At 46.5% G+C, this 24,066-nt stretch overlaps 1 protein-coding gene across 5 annotated transcripts in view; it reads left to right on the top strand.

The window, feature by feature from the left end:
• Positions 1-24,066, top strand: part of LOC140430996 (activating molecule in BECN1-regulated autophagy protein 1-like) — a 629,857-nt gene that overhangs the window by 534,858 nt on the left and 70,933 nt on the right. For all 5 annotated transcript variants that reach the window (XM_072518877.1, XM_072518876.1, XM_072518878.1 and 2 more), the window contains one exon: positions 4,639-4,826. In XM_072518877.1, the coding sequence (XP_072374978.1) occupies positions 4,639-4,826 (188 nt within the window). The remainder of the gene's footprint in view (positions 1-4,638; positions 4,827-24,066) is intronic.

Here is a 24,066-nt window from a genome sequence, read left to right as displayed (position 1 = left end):
TGGCTTATGAGGAGCAGTTGAGGACCCTGGGTACTGTTGGAGTTCAGAAGGATATGGAGGGATCTTATTGAAACTTACAGGATACTGAGAAGCCTAGATAGAGTGGATGTGGAGAGGATGTTTCCACTTGTAGGAAAAACTAGAACCAGAGGACTCAATATCAGACTGAAGGGACGATCCTTTAAAACTGAGATGAGGAAGAATTTCTTCAGCCAGAGGGTGATGAATCTGTGGAACTCTTTCCCGCAAAAGGCTGTGGAGGCCAAATCACTGAGTGTCTTTAAGACAGAGATAGATAAGTTCGTGATTAATAAGGGGATCAGGGGTTATGGGGAGAAGATAGGAGGATGGGGATGAGAAACATATCAACCATGATTGAATGACGGAGCAGACTCGATGGGCCAAATGACCTAATTCTGCTCCTATGTCTTATATACCGGAATGGGAATTCAGAGTAAACATTTGGCATCGCAGTTGATTCCATATAAAAAACAAAGCATTACTAATGTGAGTTTGTGATCAGAAAACCTGCACGTAAGTTCATAAGATATAGGAGCGGAATTAGGCCATTTGGCCCATCAAGTATGCTCCGCCATTTGATCATGGCTGATCTCATCCTGGCCTTACCTCCACCGCCCTGCCTGTTCTCCATAGCCCTTCAGCCCATTACCAATTAAAAATCTGTCTAACTCATCAAATGTACTCACTGTCCCAGCATCCACCGCACTCTGGGGTAGCAAATTCCACAGATTCACAACCCTTTGGGAGAAGCAGTTTCTCCTTTACCACCTCCTCTATTCTGTTTTAAATTTGCTACCTCTTATCCTAAGACAATGACTTCTCATTCTAGAATGCCGCACAAGAGGAAGCATCCACTCCATGTCTACTTTATCCATACCTTTTATCATCTTGTAGACCACAATTTGATCTCCCTCATTTTTCTAAACTGTTCAATCGCTCTTCATACAATAAACCCCTCGTGTCTTGAATCAACCCAGTGAACTTCCTCTGAACTGCTTCCAATGCCACTCCATCTTTCCTCCAATAAGGGGACCAGAACTGTGCACAATATTCCAGGTGTAGTTTCATCAATGCCTTGTACAGTTGCAACAACACTTCCTTACCTTTCTACTCTATTCTTTGAGCTGTAAATGTCAACATTCATTTGCTTTCTTTATTATCTGCTGTACCTGCATGCTAGATTTCTGTGACTCATGAACGAGGACCCCCAGATCTCTCTGCACCGGAGCACCACAAAGTCTCTCCCCATTTAGAAAATAAGTTGCTTTCCCAGTTATCCGACCAAAATGCATGACCTCACACTTTTCCACATTAAACTCCATCTGCCACATTTTGGCGCATTCTCCTAACGTATCTATATCCATTTGTACGGTTCTTATTTCCTCATTGTAATTTATTGTCCTACCTATTTTTGTGGTGTCTGCAAATTTGGCTATAGAACCTTCTATCCCTGTATCCAAGTCGTTTATATAGATTGTAATTAGCTGGGGCCCAAGGGCCAAACCCTGTGGCACCCCACTAGTTACATCTTGCCATTCAAAAAAAGACCCATTTATCCCGACTCTGTCTTCTGTCCATCAACCAGTCTTCTATTCAAGCTAACAGAGTACCCCTAATCCCATGTGATCTAACCTTATCAAACTCCTTCCAGAATTCCAGATGTACTCCATCTACAGGATCCCCATTATCCACTTTGCTTGTTACATCTTCAAATAATTCTAGCAAATTAGTCAAACATGATTTGCCCTTCATAAAACCATGCCCTCAATCTCAATGGTTTGTTGAGTACCATTTCCCTATTGGTGTTGATTGTTCTAAGTTACTCCCTTTCTATTACCTCTGACTTGCCCGTTCTTACAGGAATAGTACGAGTGTCCTCCACCCTGAAAACTGAGGCAAAGTATTGATTTAGCATCTTTGCCATTTCTGTGTTCCTCGCTATTAACTGTCTGGTTTCATCTTCCAAGGGACCAACATTCACTTTAACGACTCTTCCCTTTTATTGGATCTGTAAAATTATTTATTTCAGTTTAACTGGGAGGTTGTCATGGATATTGTCGTCGCTTCCCATGACCCAGCTGGCTTATTGGGTTTTCTGTCATGTAGATTTTTTTCAGTTGTGTATAAAGATTATTTTAAGAGCTTAAACTGAAACTGTGCTCAACCATTCACTGGACCTTCAACTACAGACTGATGAAAGGAATTTGTAACGTCATTGTAACGTAATCCTCACTATGTCTTGTTAATGCGGAGCACTTTCTAATCTGATTTTACCGGGATTCACATGAACAAATCTTTAAAGATGGCAGGACAAGTTGAGAAGGCTGTTTAAAATGTATCTAGAATCCTGCCTTTTAATCAGAGGCATAGCATACAAAAGCAAGAAAGTTGTGTAAACTTTACAAAATCACTGGTTAGGCCATAGCTGGATAATTGTGACCAATTTTAGGTACTGCACTTTATGAAAGATGTCAAGATCTCAGAGAACGTACAAATGCAATTTAGATGAATGCTATCAGGGAGGAGATTATATGGAGCGACAAAATAAACAGGAATTGAATTGACCTGAGATAGCTAAGTGGAGATTTAATAGAGGCACTCAAATTATTAAGTGTTTTAATGAAATAATGGGGGAGAATCGGTTGCTGCTGACAGAGGGTTGGTAACCAGAAGGGACAGAGGTCAACATTCAACCCTGGCTCAGTTGGGAATATTCTTGCCTCAAAAGGTTGTGGGTTCAAGTCTCACTCAAGAGACTTGAGCTCAAAAATCTAGGCTAAAATCCCAGTGAGGAACTGAGTGATGCTGCACCATTGGAGATGCCTTCTTTTTGATGAAACATTAATCAAGACTGCATCTGCTCTATCTGGTGGCCATAAAAGAATCCATTGCATTATATGAAAGAAGTACAGGGGAGGTATCCCCCAGCAGCCTTGCCAATATTTTTTTCTCAATCAACATTACTAAAACAAATTATTTGATCATTATCACATTACTGTTTGTGGAATTGTCTGCTGTGGTTCCGATACATCAACTGTATTGACTATAAAGTGCTTTTAGGTGTCCCAAGGTCATGAAAGACACTATGTAAATGCAAATTATTCTTAATCAGTTATGTTTTGAGTTTGAGCAGATTGATGTGGAAAATGTATCAATTGGTCCTTACACATGTCATTTCGTGATTGCTTCAGCAGTGTTAGAGCTGTGGCTTGGAACCCCAAGTTCCACTCTACATGGGTAACAAATTTCCTGCTCTCATGGTAATTGTGGATAGGCAATGGATCCAGCCTTGCCAGAGTCACCCTCATTGCAAGAACAAATATAAAAGAGAGTAGCCATTTTGGCAGTGAAACACATTGTGTTGAGGCCTAGTGAGGGAGCTCTCCAACCTGACGTGTCTTGTTTCGGAAATAAGACCTCTAAAAGCTACTAACTTATAACCAGGTTATAGTGATCTAAGCTCCAAATATGTTCAGCAGCTCATTTGTCTTGGAAGTGATATCCATTAATTTATCCAATTGTAGCACCATACTGATGAGGCATTCAATCCCAATTACATGAAAGCGAAGAAAACCCTTCGATTTCATTTGGAACAGTAGAATTTTGTAGCAACTAAGCCTCCAGAACCAACCTGCTGCAGCCTCTATTATTGATATTTGAATGTTGAGATCGATATAAGTAGATTTAAACATGACTAGTGCTTTAATGCACTGTGAGCTTTGGACTGGTCAATTGAGAGATTGCTGGAAGATTAAGAATCTACTTTGCACATTACTTGCCAGAAAAATATTCTTTATAATAGTTCATATTCACTTAGCTTAGGTTCTTAGCATTAAGCAACAAAATATTACTGCCAGTTGAATGTTTTATTGAATAGTACATGTTACAATTTTTTCCACCGCTTTTTTAAAATAAAAGCTTTTATGCTTTAGATCCATTTTGCAGATCTGTTAAATTGACTTCCCAACAAAGATTGATCGTTCTGCTGTTACAGAACATTTTATTTTAAACCATAACATTTTTTTTGTGGGATAAGCATATCTCTAAAATAATTTGAACATCTAGCATGATATGCAATGAGGTAGCAAGGCCTGTTTTCAGGCCATAATTCTTGACACACTGAGTTTTACGATATGATCTGCGACGAGAGAAGTGCAAATAGTGTTGGTTACTTTTTCATACACCTGCCAGAAGTGAGTAACTGTGGCGGCGCAGTGGTTAGCACTGCTGCCTCACAGCACCGAGGACACGGGTCACTGTCCGCGTGGAGTTTGCATGTTCTCCCACGTCTGCGTGGGTCTCGCCCCGACAACCCAAAAAGATGTGCAGGGTAGGTGGATTGGTCATGCTAAATTAACCCTTAATTGGAAAACAATAATTGGGTATTCAAAATTTATTTAAAAAAAGAAATGGGTAACTGAATATCATTGCAACGGCCTTTGAAGAACTATACAGAAAGCTGGGGCCAAGCATGGTGTGAGAACATTATGGGAGGCAAAGTAAGGAAGAGAAATATAGATGGCAAATGGCAGTTTGTTGGCAAACCCAAGACCTGTTTCATTGGACAAAGAAATCTTTGGAACATTTATCTGAGTAATAATTTTGCTACTATTCTAGGCCAAACCGGACATCTTGGAGGACGGACCGAGATATGGGACTAATGAATGCTATTGGTCTGCAGCCTCGCAATCCCGCCCCTTCTGTGACCTCACAAGGAACCCAAACACCATCACCACAACTACAGAATGCGGAGACCCAGACCGACAGGGATTTACAGGAAGCTACCACTTCAGGGACCAGCCAGGGTAAGAAACTAGAAATCACAGGAATAATTTGAAGAAATTGTAGAAGTACTAAGTGAGTAAATTGACCTTTGATTCAGTTTGGAGGTATCAAAAAATCTGTAGCTCCTTTTAATTATGGTGTATCTCTCATGACTATTTTTGTGCGCTAACTTCCATTGAGAGCCTTCCCTGTGCAACTTCGAAAGTACTTTATAGTCAAGGGCATTAAAACAGTAGAAATTTAAAAGTGTATGGGCCAATCCAGTGCAACAAAACTGCCGCTTCAATTCTTTAGAATTCTTAGCCATTTTCTTGATTTCTGCAGATACAGAATCGCCTCGGCTTGCCAGATGATCTGTTTGGGGTAAATTGATCATTTTAATTCAGAACTGGGAAATTAGAGGCTAAGCAAGTAAACTGTAGCATTCCCTTTTATCATTTGGTGTAAAAGCAACTGTCTTTGGGAGCATTTCCCGTAGAGAGTTGTTTCAGTGCAATTCTATATAAATAGCTTTAAAGCTACAGGATAGTAAAACTAGATTTGCAAACAAATTTATTTTGCAAGCTATTTGTGTCCATGCCTAGGTTCCACTAAAGATTGTGATGTCCCCTTGCTTTAGAAAATTCTTATTTTAAATCTGCTTGAATTTTTCTTTTTCAATCTATGAAGTACTGAAGTGGCTAATTCATTGGAAAATCCCAGGCAGGAAACTGCAGTTTCGTTGGAAAACAGCAGAAATCTCTCTCTTCCCTGTAATACATAGATATGTAGTTGTTACATTAATTTTTTTAAAATATATATTTTATTAAAGTTTTTCGATCAAACAAAAACAAAAATTTCCCATTTTACAACTTTGTAATAATATATACATTGATCGTTTTTTTAAATAAATAATATGCTAACTAACGGCAACTGCCAACAACAAAATAAGAAACAACAGAAATAGTGACTAAAATAGTAACTTCGTAAAATCTAATATAACTAACTAATATATAAACACACACATAAAACCGCTGAGGACCCAAATGAGCCCTCCCCTCTCCCCCCCCCACCCCCCCTCCCCCTGGGCTGCTGCTGCTACCTTTCCTATTTTCCCTTATCGCTCTGCGAGATAGTCGAGGAACGGTTGCCACCGCCTGGTGAACCCTTGAGCCGAACCTCTTAGTGCGTACTTTATCTGCTCCAATTTTATAAACCCTGCCATGTCGTTTATCCAGGCCTCCACGCCCGGGGGTTTAGCTTCTTTCCACATAAGTAGAATCCTTCGCCGGGCTACTAGGGACGCAAAGGCCAAAACATCGGCCTCTCTCGCCTCCTGCACTCCCGGCTCATCTGCAACCCCAAATATAGCCAACCCCCAGCCTGGTTCGACCCGGACCCCCACCACCTTTGAAATCACTTTTGCCACACCCACCCAGAACCCATGCAATACCGGACATGACCAAAACATGTGGGTGTGGTTCGCCGGGCTTCCCGCGCATCTCCCGCACCTATCCTCCACTCCAAAAAATCTACTCAGCCTTGCTCCCGTCATATGCGCCCTGTGTAGAACCTTGAATTGTATCAGGCTGAGCCTGGCACATGAGGACAAAGAGTTTACCCTACTTAGGGCATCTGCCCACAGCCCCTCCTCAATCTCTTCCCCCAGCTCCTCCTTCCATTTTCCCTTCAGCTCCTCTACCATCGTCTCCCCCTCGTCTCTCATTTCCCTATATATATCTGACACCCTACCATCACCCACCCATGCCCCCGAAATCACTCTGTCCTGGATCTCTTGCGCCGGGAGCTGCGGAAATTCCCTCACCTGTTGCCTCACAAATGCCCTCACTTGCATATAGCGAAATGCATTCCCAGGTGGCAACCCATATTTTTCTGTCAGTGCTCCCAGACTCGCGAACGTCCCGTCTAAGAACAAGTCCTTCAATTTCGCAATTCCTGCTCGCTGCCAAGATTTAAATCCCCCATCTATCCTTCCCGGGACGAACCTATGGTTGTTCCTTATCGGGGACCACACTGAGGCACCCGTCACTCCCTTATGTCACCTCCACTGCCCCCAAATTTTCAGAGTTGCCACCACCACTGGGTTTGTGGTGTATTTTTTCGGGGAGAACGGTAACGGCGCCGTCGCCAGTGCTTTTAGGCTAGTTCCCCTACAGGATGCCATCTCCAGTCTTTTCCACGCCGCTCCTTCGCCTTCCCTCATCCACGTACATATCATTGACACGTTGGCGGCCCAATAATAATCACTTAGACTCGGCAGTGCCAGTCCCCCTCTGTCCCAACTGCGCTGCAGGAACCCCCTCTTTACTCTTGGGGTCTTTCCAGCCCACACAAAGCTCATAATACTCTTGTCCACCTTCTTAAAAAAGGCCTTTGTAATCAGTACAGGGAGGCACTGGAACACAAAAAGAAACCTCGGAAGGACCACCATTTTAACCGCCTGCACCCTGCCCGCCAATGACAGGGGCGCCATGTCCCACCTCCTAAAGTCCTCTTCCATCTGCTCTACCAGTCGTGCCAAGTTAAGCTTATGCAAGGTTCCCCAGTTCCTGGCCACCTGGATCCCTAAATACCGGAATCCCTTGTTACCCTCCTCAACGGTAAATCATCTATTCCCCTGCCCTGTTCCCCGGGGTGCATCACAAACAGTTCACTCTTCCCCATATTCAATTTATATCCTGAAAATTCTCCAAACTCCCTGGGTGTCTGCATTATCTCAGGCATCCCCTCCACTGGGTCCGCGACATACAACAACAAATCATCCGCGTATAATGACACCCGATGCTCTTCTCCTCCTCTAAGTAGCCCCCTCCACTTCCTAGAGCCCCTCAGCGCTATGGCCAGTGGCTCAATTGCCAACGCAAACAGTAACGGGGACAGGGGACATCCCTGTCTTGTACCCCTATATAGTCGGAAGTGGTCAGATCATTGCCTATTTGTAATCACACTTGCCACCGGGGCCCTGTACAGGAGCTGAACCCATCTAATGAACCCCTCTCCAAATCCAAATCTCCTCAGTACTTCCCACAGGTAGTCCCACTCCACTCTATCAAATGCTTTCTCTGCATCCATCGCCACCACTATCTCCGCCTCCCCCTCCGGTGGGGGCATCATCATCACCCCCAGCAGCCTCCGTATAAGAGCATTCAATTGCCTCCCTTTAACAAACCCCGTTTGATCATCATGCACCACCCCCAGGACACAGTTCTCTATCCTCGTCGCCATCACCTTGGCCAAAAGCTTGGCATCTACGTTCAAGAGGGAAATAGGCCTGTATGACCCGCACTGCAGCGGGTCTTTGTCTCTTTTCAGGATCAGCGATATCGTCGCCTCCGACATCGTCGGGGGTAGTGTCCCCCTTTCCCTAGCCTCATTAAAGGTTCTCGTCAGAAGTGGGGCAGGCAGGTCCACGTATTTCCTATAGAACTCCACCTGGAACCCATCCGGTCCCGGGGTCTTCCCTGCCTGCATGTTCCCAATTCCTTTTACCACCTCCTCCACCTCAATCTGCGCTCCCAATCCTGTCATCTCCTGTTCCTCAACCTTCGGGAACTCCAGCTGGTCTAGGAAACGCATCATTCCCTCTTTCCCTTCCGGGGGTTGAGCCTTATATAGCCTCTCGTAAAATACCTTAAACACCCCGTTCACCCTCTCCGCTCCCCGTTCCATCTTTCCCTCCTCATCTCTAACCCCTCCGATCTCTCTCTTCCTAAGTTGTTGGGCCAGCAGCCGGCTCGCCTTCTCTCCATATTCATACTGCACTCCCTGTGCTTTCCTCCATTGTGCCTCCGCCTTACCCGTGGTCAACAAGTCAAAGTCCGTGTGCAATCTCCGTCTTTCCCTGTATAGCCCTTCATCTGGAGCCTGCACATTTTGCCTATCCACCCTCAAAATCTCCCGCAACAATCTCTCCCTTTCCTTACCCTCTTGTTTCCCCTTATGGGCCCTTATGGAAATCAGCTCCCCTCTAACCACCGCCTTCAGCGCCTCCCAGACCACTCCCACCTGGACCTCTCCGTCATCATTGATCTCTAGGTACCTTTCAATACATCCCCTCACCCTTACACATACCCCCTCGTCCGCCAACAGTCCCATATCTAATCTCCAGAATGGGCGCTGTTCCTTTTCCTCTCCTACTTCCAGATCTACCCAATGTGGGGCATGATCTGAAATGGCTATAGCCGAATACTCCGTTCCTGCCACCTTCGGGATGGCACCCAGGACAAAGAAGTCTATCCGGGAGTACACTTTGTGGACATGGGAGAAGAAGGAAAACTCTTTACTCCTTGGCCTAGTAAATCTCCAGGGATCCACTCCTCCCATCTGCTCCATAAAGCCCTTAAGCACCTTGGCCGCTGCCAGCCTCCTCCCGGTCCTGGACCTGGACCGCTGTCCAGCCCTGGGTCCAGCACCGTGTTGAAGTCCCCCCCCCCCATTACCAACTTTCCCATCTCCAGGTCCGGGATGCGCCCCAACATACGCTTCATAAAGTTCGCGTCATCCCAGTTCGGGGCATATACATTCACCAGCACCACCGCCTCACCTTGCAATCTGCCACTCACCATCACGTATCTACCCCCACTGTCCGCCACTACGGTCTTCGCCTCAAACAATACCCGTTTCCCCACCAGTATTGCCACCCCTCTATTTTTCACATCCAAGCCCGAGTGGAATACCTGTTCCACCCATCCTTTTCTTAATCTGACCTGATCCGCCAGTTTCAGCTGCATCTCCTGAAGCATGACCACATCTGCCTTTAGGTGCGCAAGTACCCTTGCCCTCTTAATCGGCCCATTCAACCCTCTCACGTTCCACGTGATCAACTGGGTTGGGGGGCTCTTTACCACCCCCCCCCCCCCTTGTCGACTAGCCATCCCCTTTTTTAGACCAGCTCCTCACCCGGTTCCCACGCAGCCGCTTATCCCCCCGATGGCGCCCTCCCGTCCCGACCATCCCATTCCGTAACAGCTCCCCCTTCCCCTTAGCAGCAGCAACCCAGTTAACTCCCCCCCCCCCCCCCCCCCCCCCCCCCCCCCTGCTAGATCCCTCTCTAGCTTAGTTGCTCCCCCCATATTGCTTCCGGAAGTCAGCAAACTCTGGCTGACCTCAGCTTCCCCTGTTTATCCTTAGCCTCCCATTATGTGAGGCCCCCTTTTCCCGCCACAATTTCCATAGCGCGGGAACAAAGCCCGCGCTTCCCTCTCGGCCCCGCCCCTGATGGCGCAGCTCCCTCTCTCCTTCCCCCTCCCCTTCCCCACCGGCGCCCACATTTCTTCGTGTGTCCCCCCTTCGAGGGGAAAGAAAATTTTCCCCCATCTGATTCACAGTCCCTTGCCACCACCTCACTACTTCATTTCAAACACACTTTCTCCAATCTAGTCCAACTTCTCCTCTTCAATAAATGTCCACGCCTCTTCTGCCGTCTCGAAGTAGTGGTGTTTACCCTGGTGTGTAACCCACAGTCTTGCCGGCTGCAACATTCCGAACTTCACTTTCCTCTTGTGGAGCACCGCCTTGGCCCGATTGAAACTCGCCCTCCTTCTCGCCACCTCCGCACTCCAATCCTGATATACGCGGATCACCGCGTTCTCCCACCTGCTGCTCCGTGTCTTTTTCGCCCATCTCAGGACCATCTCCCTGTCCTTGTAGCGGTGGAACCTCACCACTATTGCTCGAGGTATTTCTCCTGCCTTTGGTCTTCTCACGAGGACTCGATACGCTCCCTCCACTTCCAGGGGGCCCGTTGGGGCCTCAGCTCCCATTAAGGTATGGAGCATCGTGCTCACATACGCCCCAACGTCCGCTCCTTCCGCCCCTTCGGGAAGACCCAAGAATCTTAAGTTCTTCCTCCTCGAGCTATTTTCCAGGGCTTCCAGTCTCTCCATACACCTCTTATGCAGTGCCTTGTGAGTCTCCGTCTTCACCACCAAGCCCTGTATCTCGTCCTCATTTTCGGCAGCTTTTGCCTTCACTCCACGGAGCTCCATCTCTTGGGTCTTCTGCGTCTCCTTCAGCCCCTCAATCGCCTGCAGCATCGGCGCCAGCACCTCCTTCTTGAGCTCCTCCACACATCGCCGGAGGAACTCCTGCTGTTCCAGGCCCCATACCAACTGGCCTCCCTCCGCCGCCATCTTGCTTCTCACTTCCCTTCTTTGCCGCTGCTCCAGAGGATCCTCCGCAATCTGGCCACTGTTATCTCTTCTGTCCATTCACATCCGGGGGGACTCCCTTCTATGTCGCCTCACAGTGGGTTTAGCCTTCGAAAATTGCCGTTGGGGCTCCCGATAAGAGCCCAAAAGTCCGTTAAAACAGGAGGTGCCGAAACGTGCGACTTAGCTGGTCATCGCCGCACCCGGAAGTCTAGTTGTTACATTAATGAGTGACTGTATGACCCATGCAGGCAGTGATCAGTGCTAGGCACATGGAATGCTTCAGCCATTTTTCTGTGAACAGCCTGCTTTTAGCTCACCCCTGAGTCCAACCTGTCCTGTTATTTGTGATATACGTACAAATTGCATTAGTATTCTAACTCTCCCAGCCAAGAATAAAATTGCATACAATATAAAATCTACTTCTTCCTTGGCAGGTTATTCTATACATTTATCTCCCTGTGGTATTTTGTTCCAGATTTATTGTTCACTAATTTATATTTTTAACTCTGACCTCATTTTAAAGTAATGTTCATGATTTACTTTAACTAGGTCATTGATATTCTTTACTTATTTTTCCATTAGTTCCTTCTTTCCATCCCTCTGGGATGAAGAGTTTTTATACCCTTTCCTTTTGGGTCATCTCATTTACCCTTAAAATCATTCCTTCCTTTCTCTGCATCCTGTTCTGTGTTTGAAAATCTTTATTATTGTGTTGTAACCAGAATTGTCCACGGTAATCCCAAGTGTAGTTTGACAAATGCATTGTATACCCTCAGCCAAATTCGGGCAACTTGTGGAGTAGTCCACTCTCTGTCCTTATTATCTAACACTTTGGTGGCATTTTTACTAACCTCACCAATTTTCCTCGATATTGCTGGAGAAAATTTCAAATCACCTGGGATAATTCTGTTTCATTTATGCCTTCATACATACGTTGCACATTATTCTGTCCATTGTAAAGCATAGGCTATGGGTGCTGTAACCAAGAGATAAGGGTCTGAGTCAGGAGAGGGTAGGATTGGGGATATTTGGGTGGTTGGGGGAGTGGGGGGGGGGGCACAAGTGAGGATCAAGAGCAAATGAGAGAAGGAGTTGTGGGGAGACGGGGGATAGGCTGGGGACTGTGGTATGAGGTGATGCTTAGGGTGAATTCAACTTTTTCTTTCATGAGGATGGCTTGATTCAGTTAAGGTGGTGCACAGGGTGCATATGACCCAGGCAACGATGAGTGGGTTCCTCCAATGGGTGGCTGATGAGTGCGGGAAGTGTGGGCAAGGGCCAGCGAATGATGTGCACATGTTCTGGATCCAGCAGAGGGCAGTAGAGCAGAGCTGCTGATTGGCTGTTGCGGGGAAAATTTGCATCAGTGCATTGCGGTCACTGCATCCAGAAAGTGTACCTGAGCAAGACACCCTAGGTGTTCAAGTGAAGGCAAGCATCCAGCAGAGGGCAGTAGAGCGGAGCTGCTGATTGGCTGTTGCGGGGAAAAGTTGCATCAGTGCATTGCGGTCACTGCATCTAGAAAGTGTACCTGAGCAAGACACCCTAGGTGCTCAAGTGAAGGCAAGCATCCAGCAGAGGGCAGTAGAGCGGAGGTGCTGATCGGCTGTTGCGGGGAAAATTTGCATCAGTGCATTGCGGTCACCGTATCTTGAAGGTGGTTTGTGGAGGAGCTGTTGTCAAGTGACAGTTAAACCCAAAACACTTCTTCAGTGTTTCCCTCCCTACCTCCTCCTCTAACCAAAAGAAAAAGAGACAATCACTGTAAGGATCCCAGCCAAGTAAAGATCAAGAGGGAGACTTGAGCGCAGGTAGAAGTAGAAGGAAGTTGAACCGTGATGTCACAGCCTGCAGGTAAGTGATGGGCTGGTGACTGGTAAGTGGTTTTTCTTTTTCCTGAGGTGTTATCGTGCGGGGCGCAGTGGTTGCTGAGTGAGTGCTTGCTGAGAAGGGGAGTAAAACATTTTTTAGACTTACTGTTGGGAGTTTCCAGCTGAATCCGGTCGGAGTGAGGACAGAGTGACTGCTGGGTAAGTAGTAAAGATTTAAATTGTTTGCGCAGGCCCATATCAGCTGATTGCTGTTCTCGTGTGGGGCGCACTGGTTGCTGGTTAAGTGTTTTATTTTTACCTGTATTTAAGTTGGGCAGTTTCTAAACCCTAGACACTACACTTGTAGTGTCCCCCACCCTTCCACCTCCTTTAACCTAAGGGGTAGAGTGAATAACAGGTAAGCTCTTTCTTTCTTTTTCTTTTTTTATCTAGAGGGGATGGCAGGGAAGGCAGTGCAATGTTACTCCTGCAGAATATTTGAGGTGAGGGACGCCGTCAGTGTCCCTGTTGATTTCACCTGTGGAAAGTGCACCCATCTCTAGCTCCTCAGAAACCACGTTGGGGAACTGGAGCTGGATGAACTTCGTGTCATTCGGGAGGCAGAGGTGGTCATAGATAGTAGCTTCAGGGATGTAGTTACTCCGAAGAATCAAGATAGATGGGTGACGGTGAGAGGGGCTGGGAGGAAGCAGTCAGTGCAGGGATCCTCTGTGGTCGTTCCCCTCTGTAACAAGTATACCATTTTGGATACTGTTGAGGGGGGCGACCTACCAGGGGTAAGCCACGGTGAACGGATCTCCAGCACTGAGTCCGTCCCTGTGGCTCAGAAGGGAAGGAGGGGAAGCAGGAGAGCAATAGTTATTGGGGACTTGATAGTTAGAGGGACAGATAGACGGTTCTGTGGCAGCAAAAGAAACTCACGGATGGTATGTTGCCTCCCGGGTGCCGTGACGTCTCGGACCCTGTTTTCAGAATCCTTAAAGGGGAGGGGGAGCAGTCACAAGTTGTGGTACACATCGGTACCAACGACATAGATAAGAGAAGGAATGGGGATTTAAAACAGGAATTTAGGGAGCTAGGGTGGAAGTTGAGAGCCAGGACAAACCATGTTGTCATCTCTGGTTTGTTGCCGGTGCCACGTGCTGGTGAGGTGAGGAACAGGGAGAGAGTGCAGATGAACACTTGGCTGCAGGGATGATGTAGGAGGGAGGGTTTCAGGTACGTGGATAAATTGGAGAACATTCTGGGGAAGGTGGGACCTGTACAGACTGGACGTTTTGCACCTGAACCAGAAGGGCACCAATATCCTGGGAGGGAAATCTGCTACGGCTCTTCGGGGGGGTTTAAACAATTTGTCAGGGGGTTGGGAAAACGAGCTATAGTGCAGAAGCCAGTGTCGAGAGTAGCGAGGTACTGGCTTCTGGACTATAGGTCGCAGGAGTGTACCGGCGGACAAAAAAGTGGGTTGAAGTGTGTCTACTTCAATGCAAGGAGCATCCGGAATAAGGTCGGCGAACTTGGAGCGTGGATTGGTACTTGGGACTACGATGTTGTGGCTATTACGGAGACATGGTTAGAACAGGGACAGGAATGGTTGTTGGAGGTTCCGGGGTATAGATGTTTCAGTAAAAGTAGGGAAGGTGATAAAAGAGGTGGAGGAGTAGCATTGTTAATCAAGGATAGTTTAACGGCTGCAGAAAGGCAGTTTGAAGGGGATCTGCCTACTGAGGTCATATGGGCCGAAGTTAGAAATAGGAAAGGAGCGGTCACATTGTTAGGAATTTTCTATAGGCCCCCAAATAATAGTAATAGATGTGGAGGAAGAAATTGCAAAACAGATTATGGATAGGTGTGGAGGTCTCAGGGTAGTTGCCATGGGTGACTTTAACTTTCCAAATATTGATTGGAACCTCGAAAGGTCGAACAGTTCGGATGGGGCAGTTTTTATACAGTGTGTGCAGGAGGGTTTCCTGACACTATGTGGAAAGGCCGACAAGAGGGGGGGGCCACATTGGATTTGGTACTGGGTAATGAACCGGGCCAAGTGTTAGATTTGTTTGTGGGAGAGCACTTTGGAGATAGTGACCACAATTCGGTGTCTTTCACTTTCAATGTAGAGGGATAGGGCCATACGGCAGGGCAAGGTTTATAATTGGGGGAGCAGTAATTATAAGACCATAAGATGATGCGATTAGGCAAGAATTAGGGAGTATAAGATGGGAACAGAAACTGTCAGGGAAAGGCACAAATGAAAAGTGGAGCTTGTTCAAGGAACAAATACTACGTGTCCTTGATAGGCATGTCCCTGTCAGGCAGAGAGGAAATGGCCGTGTGAGGGAACCATGGTTCACAAAAGAGGTTGAATGTCTTGTCAAGAGGAAAAAGGAAGAGTATGTAAGGATGAGAAAACAAGGTTCAGTAGGGTCACTTGAGGGTTACAAGGTAGCAAGGAATGAGCTGAAAAAAGAGCTTAGGAGACGTAGGAGGGGGCATGAGAAGTCCTTGGCGGGTCGGATCAAGGAAAACCCCAAGGTATTTTACTCTTATGTGAGAAATAAGAGTAAGGGTGAGGGTAGGGCCGGTGAAGGACAGTAGTGGGAACTTGTGCATGAAGTCAGAAGAAATAGGAGAGGCGTTGAATGAATACTTTTCTTCAGTGTTCACAAAGGAGAGGGGCCATGTTTTTGAGAATGAGAGTATGATTCAGGCGGGTAGGCTGCAGGAAGTAGATGTCCTGAGGAAGGATGCATTAGCAATTTTGAAAAATCTGAGGGTAGACAAGTCCCCTGGGCCAGGTGGGATATACCCAAGGATTCTTTGGGAGGCAAGGGATGAGATTGCAGAGCCTTTGGCTTTTATCTTTGGGTCCTCGCTGTCCACAGGGATAGTGCCAGAGGACTGGAGAGTGGCAAATGTTGTTCCTCTGTTCAAGAAAGGGAATAGGAATGACCCTGGTAATTATAGGCCAGTTAGTCTTACTTCGGTGGTCGGGAAGATAATGGAAAAGGTCCTGAAGGATAGGATTTATGACCATTTGGAAAGATGCAGCTTAATCCGGGATAGTCAACACGGATTCGTGAAGGGTAGGTCTTGCCTCACAAATTTGATTGAATTCTTTGAAGAGGTAACTAAGTGTGTAGATGAAGGTAGAGCAGTTGATGGCGTATACATGGATTTTAGTAAGGTGTTTGATAAGGTTCCCCATGGTCGGCTCATGAAAAAAGTACGGAGGTGTGGTATAGAGGGAAATTTGGCCAATTGGATAAGTAACTGGCCATCACATAGAAGACAGAGGGTGGTGGTGGATGGAAAATTTTCAGACTGGAGACCAGTTACCAGCGGTGTACCACAGGAATCAGTGCTGTGCTATTTGTGATTTTTATCAATGACTTGGAAGAGGGGGCTGAAGGGTGGGTCAGTACATTTTCTGATGACACCAAGATTGGTGGAGTAGTGGATGAGGTGGACGGCTGTTGTAGGCTGAAAGAGACATTGATAGGATGCAGAGCTGGGCCGAAAAATGGCAGATGGAGTTTAACCCTGATAAGTGCGAGGTGATTCATTTTGGCAGAAACAATTTGAATGCGGATTACAGGGTCAACGGCAGGGTCTGAGGAATGTGGAGGAACAGAGAGATCTTGGAGTTCATGTCGTCAGATCTCTGAAGGTTGCCACTCAAGTGGATCGAGCCGCGAAGAAGGCTTGTCGTGTGTTAGTGTTTATTAACAGGGGGTGTGAGTTTAAGAGCAGGTGGGGTTATGCTGCAACTATACATGACCCTGGTGAGACCACATTTGGAGTATTGTGTGCAGTTCTGGTCACCTCATTATAGGAAGGATGTGGAAGCATTGGAAAAGGTGCAAAGGAGATTTACCAGGATGCTGCCTGGTTTGCAGGATAGGTCTTATGAGGAAAGTTTGAGGTAGCTAGGGCTTTTCTCTTTGGAGCGGAGGAGGATGAGAGGTGACTTAATAGAGGTTTATAAGATAATGAGGGGGATAGATAGAGTGGACGTTCAGAGACTATTTCCTCGGGTGGATGTAGCTGTTACAAGGGGCATAACTATAAGATTCAGGGTGGGAGATATAGGAGGGATGTCCGAGGTAGGTTCTTTACTCAGAGAGTGGTTAGGGTGTGGAATAGACTGCCTGCTGTGATAGTGTAGTCGGACATTTTAGGAACTTTCAAGCGGTTATTGGATAGGCACATGGAGCACACCAGAATGACAGGGAGTGGGATAGCTTGATCTTGGTTTCGGACAATGCTCGGCACAACATCGAGGGCCGAAGGGCCTGTTCTGTGCTGTTCTGTTCTATGTTTGCGAGAAGCTGGAAAGTTACTAGGAAGCGGTTTTTGGGACATTATCTAAAATTGTGGGGGTGGAGGTCAGACCAAACCCATGGTAGCGATCTTTGGGGCATGGGAAATACCGGAGCTGCTGGAGGGGAAGGGGGCCGATGTTGTGGCCTTCATTTCTCTAATTGCCCGGTGAAGGACCTTATAAATTGGATGTAAGATATGCCGCCGGAGGTGTCATTTAGGAATTGAACAGTTCAGTCAGTGCTCGTACTAACGAGGCACTCTTAGTGATGGCCCGCACCCTGAGTATATTCTTTGCCCTTACCACCTATAGTGCTCCTTCCAAATGGTGTTCAACATGGAGAAATATTGATTCATCAGCTGCGGAGTGGGGAGTAGACATGGTAGATGGTGATCAGCAGGAGGTTTCCTTGTCCGTGTTTTGCCCGTTGCCATTAGACTTCATGCTGTCCAGAGCCAATGTTGAGGATTCCCAGGCCAGCTCCCTCCTGACTACCACCTTGCTTCCTCTGATGTGTCTGTCATGATGGTTGGACAGGACTTATCCAGAGATGGCAGTGTCTGAGATTTAGTCCTGCTCACAAACTCATAGACAGTGTCAGGCTGTTGCTTGACGAGTCAACTTTCCCAGCTTTGGCACAAACATGTTGCATGGTCAGCATAGCTGGGTAAGCTGTTGTCATTTCCGGTGCCAGTTGGTCTGTACAGCTGGTTTGATTTCTTTTTGACTGTTGAGCAGGAGTTTGATACAACTGAGTGGCTTGATAGACCATTTCAGTGAACATTTTGATATTGTAATTTACAGTGACCCCTACAGAGCACCTGGCACATGTGTGAACAGGGCAAATAACAGTCCATTAACCAGTATAATTGAAGTATCGTTAATGAACAGCACGGTCTTAACTTGAAAGTGTCAGTTAAGCATATATAACCAGGAGCTAGTTTAGCACGCTGGGCTAAATAACTGGCTTGCGATGCAGAACAAGGCAACAGCGCGGGTTCAATTCATGTACCGACCTCCCCGGACAGGCGCCGGAATGTGGTGACTAGGGGTTTTCCACAGTAACTTCATTGAAGTCTACTCGTGGCAATAATGATTATTATTATACATCGCTTCGCGGCCTTTTGGCTAAGATGAGCTTGGATCTGGTATGTCTCGCTTATGGGGACCATTTCAGTGGACATTTATGTATGGGTCTGGGTGTGGAGTCACATGTAGGTACCAGATTTTTTTAAATGAATCAGATGAGTTTTTATGACAATTGCCGATGGTTTCAGGGTCACCATTACTGAGATGAGCTTTTAATTTCAGATTTGTTAACCAAATTTGAATTCTACTCATGGCCATTGTGGGATTTGAATCCTAGAGCATTAGCATGGGCCTCTGGATTGCTTGTTGGATGACATTACCATTACACCACTGTTCCCTCCACGCCCATACTGTCGTCCTGTCTTGAGGGCAAGAAACAATGGCAATAATTGTGCCTATTTCTTTCACCTCATCGCAAGAACAATTAAGAATTAAATCCATGCAACATTGACGTTGGCTAGATTCAGACTCTTGAAGCAGGAGAAATTGATGATATTTCAAAAATCAAGTGATTTAATAGTACTCTAACATGTGGAGTCCTATAGTTTGGATCGCTGGACAATTGATGTAGAAAACACTAAAAACAAAAGCAGTGTGACAATTCCATCCTTTATTATGAGAACTCAGGAATGAACTGTGTCTGTTACTGCTGGAAGACTGATTATATTAATTGGGCACCTGCTTCAGGGAGCCCTTTTATGAAGTACATACCACACATCTACCCAAAACAAAGCTCCACATGGCTATAGTAGAGCAGATAGCCATTAGCAGACTGTCTATGTTTCTGAGGCCTTGAACATGCATTGATCCTAACTATAAACAGTGAACTATCATTCAGTGTAAAATGATAGAATGATAGCATTTGAAAAATAATTTCCTAATAAATGTAAGAACATTTCCCAATAAATGTAAGAACTTGTACTACATATCCATTTCTTCATACATTGTTTTGTTACAAGAAGGAAAGACTTGCATTTACAGAGTGCCTTCCAGTGTACTTCATCTAATCACTGTTGTAATGTAGAAATATGACAGCCAATTTGCAAACAGCAGGCACTCATGAACAGCAGTGAGATAAATAAATAAGTAACCTGCTTTTTTTGGGTTGAGGGAATAAATATTGACCAGAACACCAGAGGGAACTCCCATGCTCTTCTTCAAAATAGTGCCAGGAATTTGTTTACATCCATATGAGACTTTAGACGGGGCCTTGGGTTATCGTCTTGTCCAAAGGAAAACACTTTTGACAGTTAAGCACACCTTCACTACTGAGACTGGATTCTGTGCTCCAGTCTCTGGAGTGGCATTTGTCACCCACAACCTTCTGACTCCCCAATGTTACAAACTGAAGCATGGCTGACGCTCGTATAAATGTTATTTAAGGAAAAGTAGTGTTTCTCTGGAGTCCAGTTCTGTTTTGTACTTGAATTGATTGAATTTATTTTTAAAAAAATATTTGGAACCAGAACAGTGTAGAGGCGTTGTTCCATGCATGCTTAGTGGATGGGAAAATTGCTGGCATTGCCAGTTTCATCTTCTCACCGAGTTCAAACTTTGTGAAGAACGCTGACAATCAATCAACATAATCTGTATAGTCATATGATTTTGAAGACTTTGCGTCCTGAAAATTATTGTAACATCTGTAAATTTAAAACTGTGGCCTTTAGACCACTTATGCTACATTTGACCTTCGCAATCCCGAGTTTCACATTCCCTTCATCGTCCTCCCACATCATCCTTACAAAGTGGAAGAGAGGTAAGATGGCATTCAAACGGTTTGGGGGTCCACAAGAAAGAACATCATAGTGTCACCACTATATAATAATATTTGTGCACTGTCAAAATGTTCAAATGGATCATTCTAACACAGGAAAACAAGAATAAAGTTAAACATCTGAAATACTAAAGACCACTGAAATTATGAAAACCAATTACTACATGCAGCACACAGCAACAATGAGTGTGCACCTGATGGGTATTATCTGCTTGTAGCTGTTTATGTTGTGTTCAACTACGTCTACTCCTAAGTGTGCATGAAGGGAGATTGAATAGTTTAGGCCTATACTCTCTGGAGTTTAGAAGAATGAGGGGAGATCAAATTGAGGTATACAAGTTGATAAAAGGAATGGATAAAGTAGACATGGGGCGGATACTACTTCTTGTGGGACATTCCAGAACAAATTTGCTACCTCTTATCTTTGGATAAGAGTTAGCAAATTTAATATAGAGTTGAGGAGAAACTATTTCAGCCAAAGGGTTGTGAATCTGTAGATTTTGCTACCCCAGAGTGTGGTGGATGCTGGGACAGTGAGTAAATTTAAGGAGGAGTTCGACAGATTCTCAGTTAGTAATGGGTTGAAGGGCTATGGAGAACCGGCAGGACGGTGGAGTTGAGGCCAGGATGAGATCAGCTGTGATCAAATGGCGGACTGGACTTGATGGGCCAAGTGGCCTAATTCTGGTCCTATACCTTATGAACTAGAAGCATTTGCATGTTCTGAGATTACACTAAATGGTGCCACTTTCTTTAAAGGATTAAGAACTGTTCGATATTACAGTGTGCTTGGCAAAATATTGTGGGCCGCATTCTGCTGTCAACCGGGGAGGAATAGTTCCAGCCTTCATTATGCTTAAAGTTGCCCACAGACTTCCTGTGAAATTTTGCATTGAAACTCGTAGTCATTTTGATATTGTAATTTACAGTGACCCTTACAGAGCATCTGGAACGTGTGTGAACAGGGCAAATAACAGTCCATTAACCAGTAGAATTGAAGTATCATTAATGAGCAGCACAGTCTTAACTTGAAAGTGTCAGTTAAGCATATATAATACATCGCTTCTCGGCCTTTTGGCTAAGATGAGCTTGGATCTGGTATGTCTCTCTTGTGGGGACCATGAATTGAATTCAATTTGAATTGTTTTTTGGAGGAGGTAAGGAGCTGAATTAGGGGTTTGCTCCTGTCCACACTCTGAGCTCTGGCTTTGTAACTCTGATAAAGTAATTTAAAAAAAGTATATATAATCAATTTCTGGACCAGGTTTGAAATTGTAAGTAAAAAGGGGAAAGAAAGGTAGGATTGAGAGAGATAAAACAACCAAAAAGGATTTATTTTAAAATCTCCAACAATAATTAAGAACTGACGGAACAAGGCGCCACATTTGTCTGTTAATTTTCAGTGCTGGGAAAATTGTCTAGTAGTAATTAAAACTTATCATGGTATTAAAATGCACATGCACTTAAATTGACAAGCCCTAACCTTCTGGCACAATTAATGTGGATCTATCACATAAATTCAGCGACTCTCGCCATTATATGTATTTGGAAGTCGATTCTCTGAGCGAGGTACTGGTCGAGCATTGCTTCTGGGGAAGTCGGACAACTTGGACAGTAACTTCCTGATTTCTGTTTAACTACAGATGTACAGGTTCTGGAAGTTGCTCTCTCCTCTTGGTCTCTCCATTATTTCTACAGCGAGCTCTGACCCAATTTATATTGATTCAAGACATAAAGTGTAAAGTAGAGTCATAGAGGTTTACAGCATGAAACAGGCCCTTAGGCCCAACTTGTACATGCCGTCCGGTTTTTACCACTAAGCTAGTCCCAATTGCCCACATTTGGCCCATATCCCTCTATACCCAGCTTTCCCATATAACTGTTGAAATGCTTTTTAAAAGACAAAGTTGTACCCGCCTCTTCTACTACTGCCTCTGGCAGCTCGTTCCAGACACTCGCCAGCCTCTTTGTGAAATAATTTCCCCTCTGGACTGCGCATCATGGTGTTATGTTCCTCATGTACAACCGACAATGCTACAGACCAAGAGCTGGATTGCGAAATCAGCCAGAGCATCTCCTCCCTAGAACACATGACGTCGGAGCAGGAGTACGCAATTTAGCCCCCAGAGCCTAACACCCTCGATGTGATCATGGCTGATCCCATCCTGGTCTCAACTCCACCGCCCTGCCCGTTCTCCATAACCCTTCAACCCGTTACCAATTAAAAATCTGTAACTCCCTTACGGGAGTGTCATGGGGGGAGCAAAATGGCTAGATGAGGATCTAGCGGGGGGAGGGGGTGGGGGGAGGGGGGGAACTGGGTTGCTGCTGCATTGGCCAAAGGGGAGCTGGAAGTAGGAGAGGTAGTCGGGGCGGGGGTCCACCGCCTGGGGGACTGGAGGGTGCGGGAGGCGTGGGCACGTGGCTGGCCTAGAAAAGGAGATGGCTAGTAGGCAGCGGGGGGGGGGGGGGGGGGGGGTAGCCCCCTGATCCGGCTGATAACTTGGAATGTGAGGGGCCTGAATGGGCCCGTCAAGAGGGCCCGGGTGTTCACGCACTTAAAGGGACTGAAGGCAGACTTGGTTATGCTCCAGGAGACACATCTGAAGGTGGCAGATCAGGTTAGGCTGCAAAAGGGATGGGTAGGGCAGGTCTTTCATTCAGGGCTGGATGCGAAGAACAGAGGGGTTGCAATACTGGTGGGGAAGCGGGTGTCGTTCGAGGCACTGAATATTGTAGCGGATAATGGAGGTCGATATGTGATGGTGAGTGGGTAAGTTGCAGGGGGTGCGGGTGGTACTGGTGAACATATATGCCCCGAATTGGGATGATGCCGGATTTATGAAACGCATGCTGGGTCGGATTCCGGATCTGGAGGTAGGAAGCTTGATAATGGGAGGGGACTTCAACACGGTGCTGGACCCAGCACTGGACCGTTCTAGGTCCAGGACGGGTAAGGGGCCGGCTGCGGCTAAGGTGCTCGGGGTTTATGGACCAGATGGGGGGAGTGGATCCATGGAGGTTTGCCAGGCCGCAGGCCAGGGAATTTTCCTTTTTTTCCCACGTCCATAGAGCCTACTCCCGGATAGATTTTAAAATTTTGAGTAGAGCGCTAATCCCGAAAGTGGAGGGAATGGAATATTCGGCCATAGCCATCTCGGACCACGCCCCGCATTGGGTGGAGCTGGAGTTGGGGGAGGAGAGGGACCAGCACCCGCTGTGGTGCCTCGATGTGGGACTGTTGGCGGATGAGGGGGTGTGTGGGCGGGTGCGGGGGTGTATTGAAAGATACTTGGAGGCCAACGACAACGGGGAGGTGCAGGTGGGGGTAGTTTGGGAGGCGTTGAAGGCGGTGGTCAGGGGAGAGCTAATCTGCATTAGGTCCCACAGGGCGGCGAGAGAGAGGAGGGAGAGGTTGGTGGGGGAGATTTTGAGGGTGGACAGGAGTTATACAGAGGCCCCCGAGGAGGGGCTACTTAGGGAGTGACGGAACCTCCAGACGGAATTCGACCTGTTTTCCACGGGGAAAGCAGAGGCACCGTGGAGGAAAGCGCAGGGGCGGCATATGAGTATGGGGAGAAGGTGAGTTGGATGCTGGCACATCAACTTCGTAAGAGGGAGGCAGTGAGGGAGATTGGTGGAGTCAAGAATAGAGGGGGGAATACGGTGCGGAGTATGGTGAGAATAAACTAGGTATTTAGGGACTTCTATGGGGATCTGTACAGGTCTGAGCCCCCAGCGGGGGAGGAGCGGATGCCATGATTCCTAGATCAGCTGAGATTCCCGAAGGTGGAGGAGGAGCAGGTGGCTGGTTTTGGGGCGCCGATTGGGCTGGAGGAGCTGGTGAAAGGATTGGGGAACATGCAGGCGGGGAAGGCCCTGGGGCCGGATGGGTTTCCCGTTGAATTTTACAGGAAATATGTGGACCTGCTGGGCCCGTTGCTTTTAATAAGGCGAGGGAGGAGGGGATCTTGCCCCCGACAATGTCCAGGGCGCTGATTTCTTTGATTATGAAGCGGGACAAGGATCCATTGCAATGTGGGTCGTATAGACCGATCTCGCTCCTCAATGTTGACGCTAAGTTGCTGGCGA

Source organism: Scyliorhinus torazame, chromosome 10, assembly GCF_047496885.1.
Source record: "Scyliorhinus torazame isolate Kashiwa2021f chromosome 10, sScyTor2.1, whole genome shotgun sequence".
NCBI lineage: Eukaryota > Metazoa > Chordata > Chondrichthyes > Carcharhiniformes > Scyliorhinidae > Scyliorhinus > Scyliorhinus torazame.
Note: the sequence above shows the minus strand (reverse complement) of the source record. Positions and strands in the feature narration are given on the sequence as shown.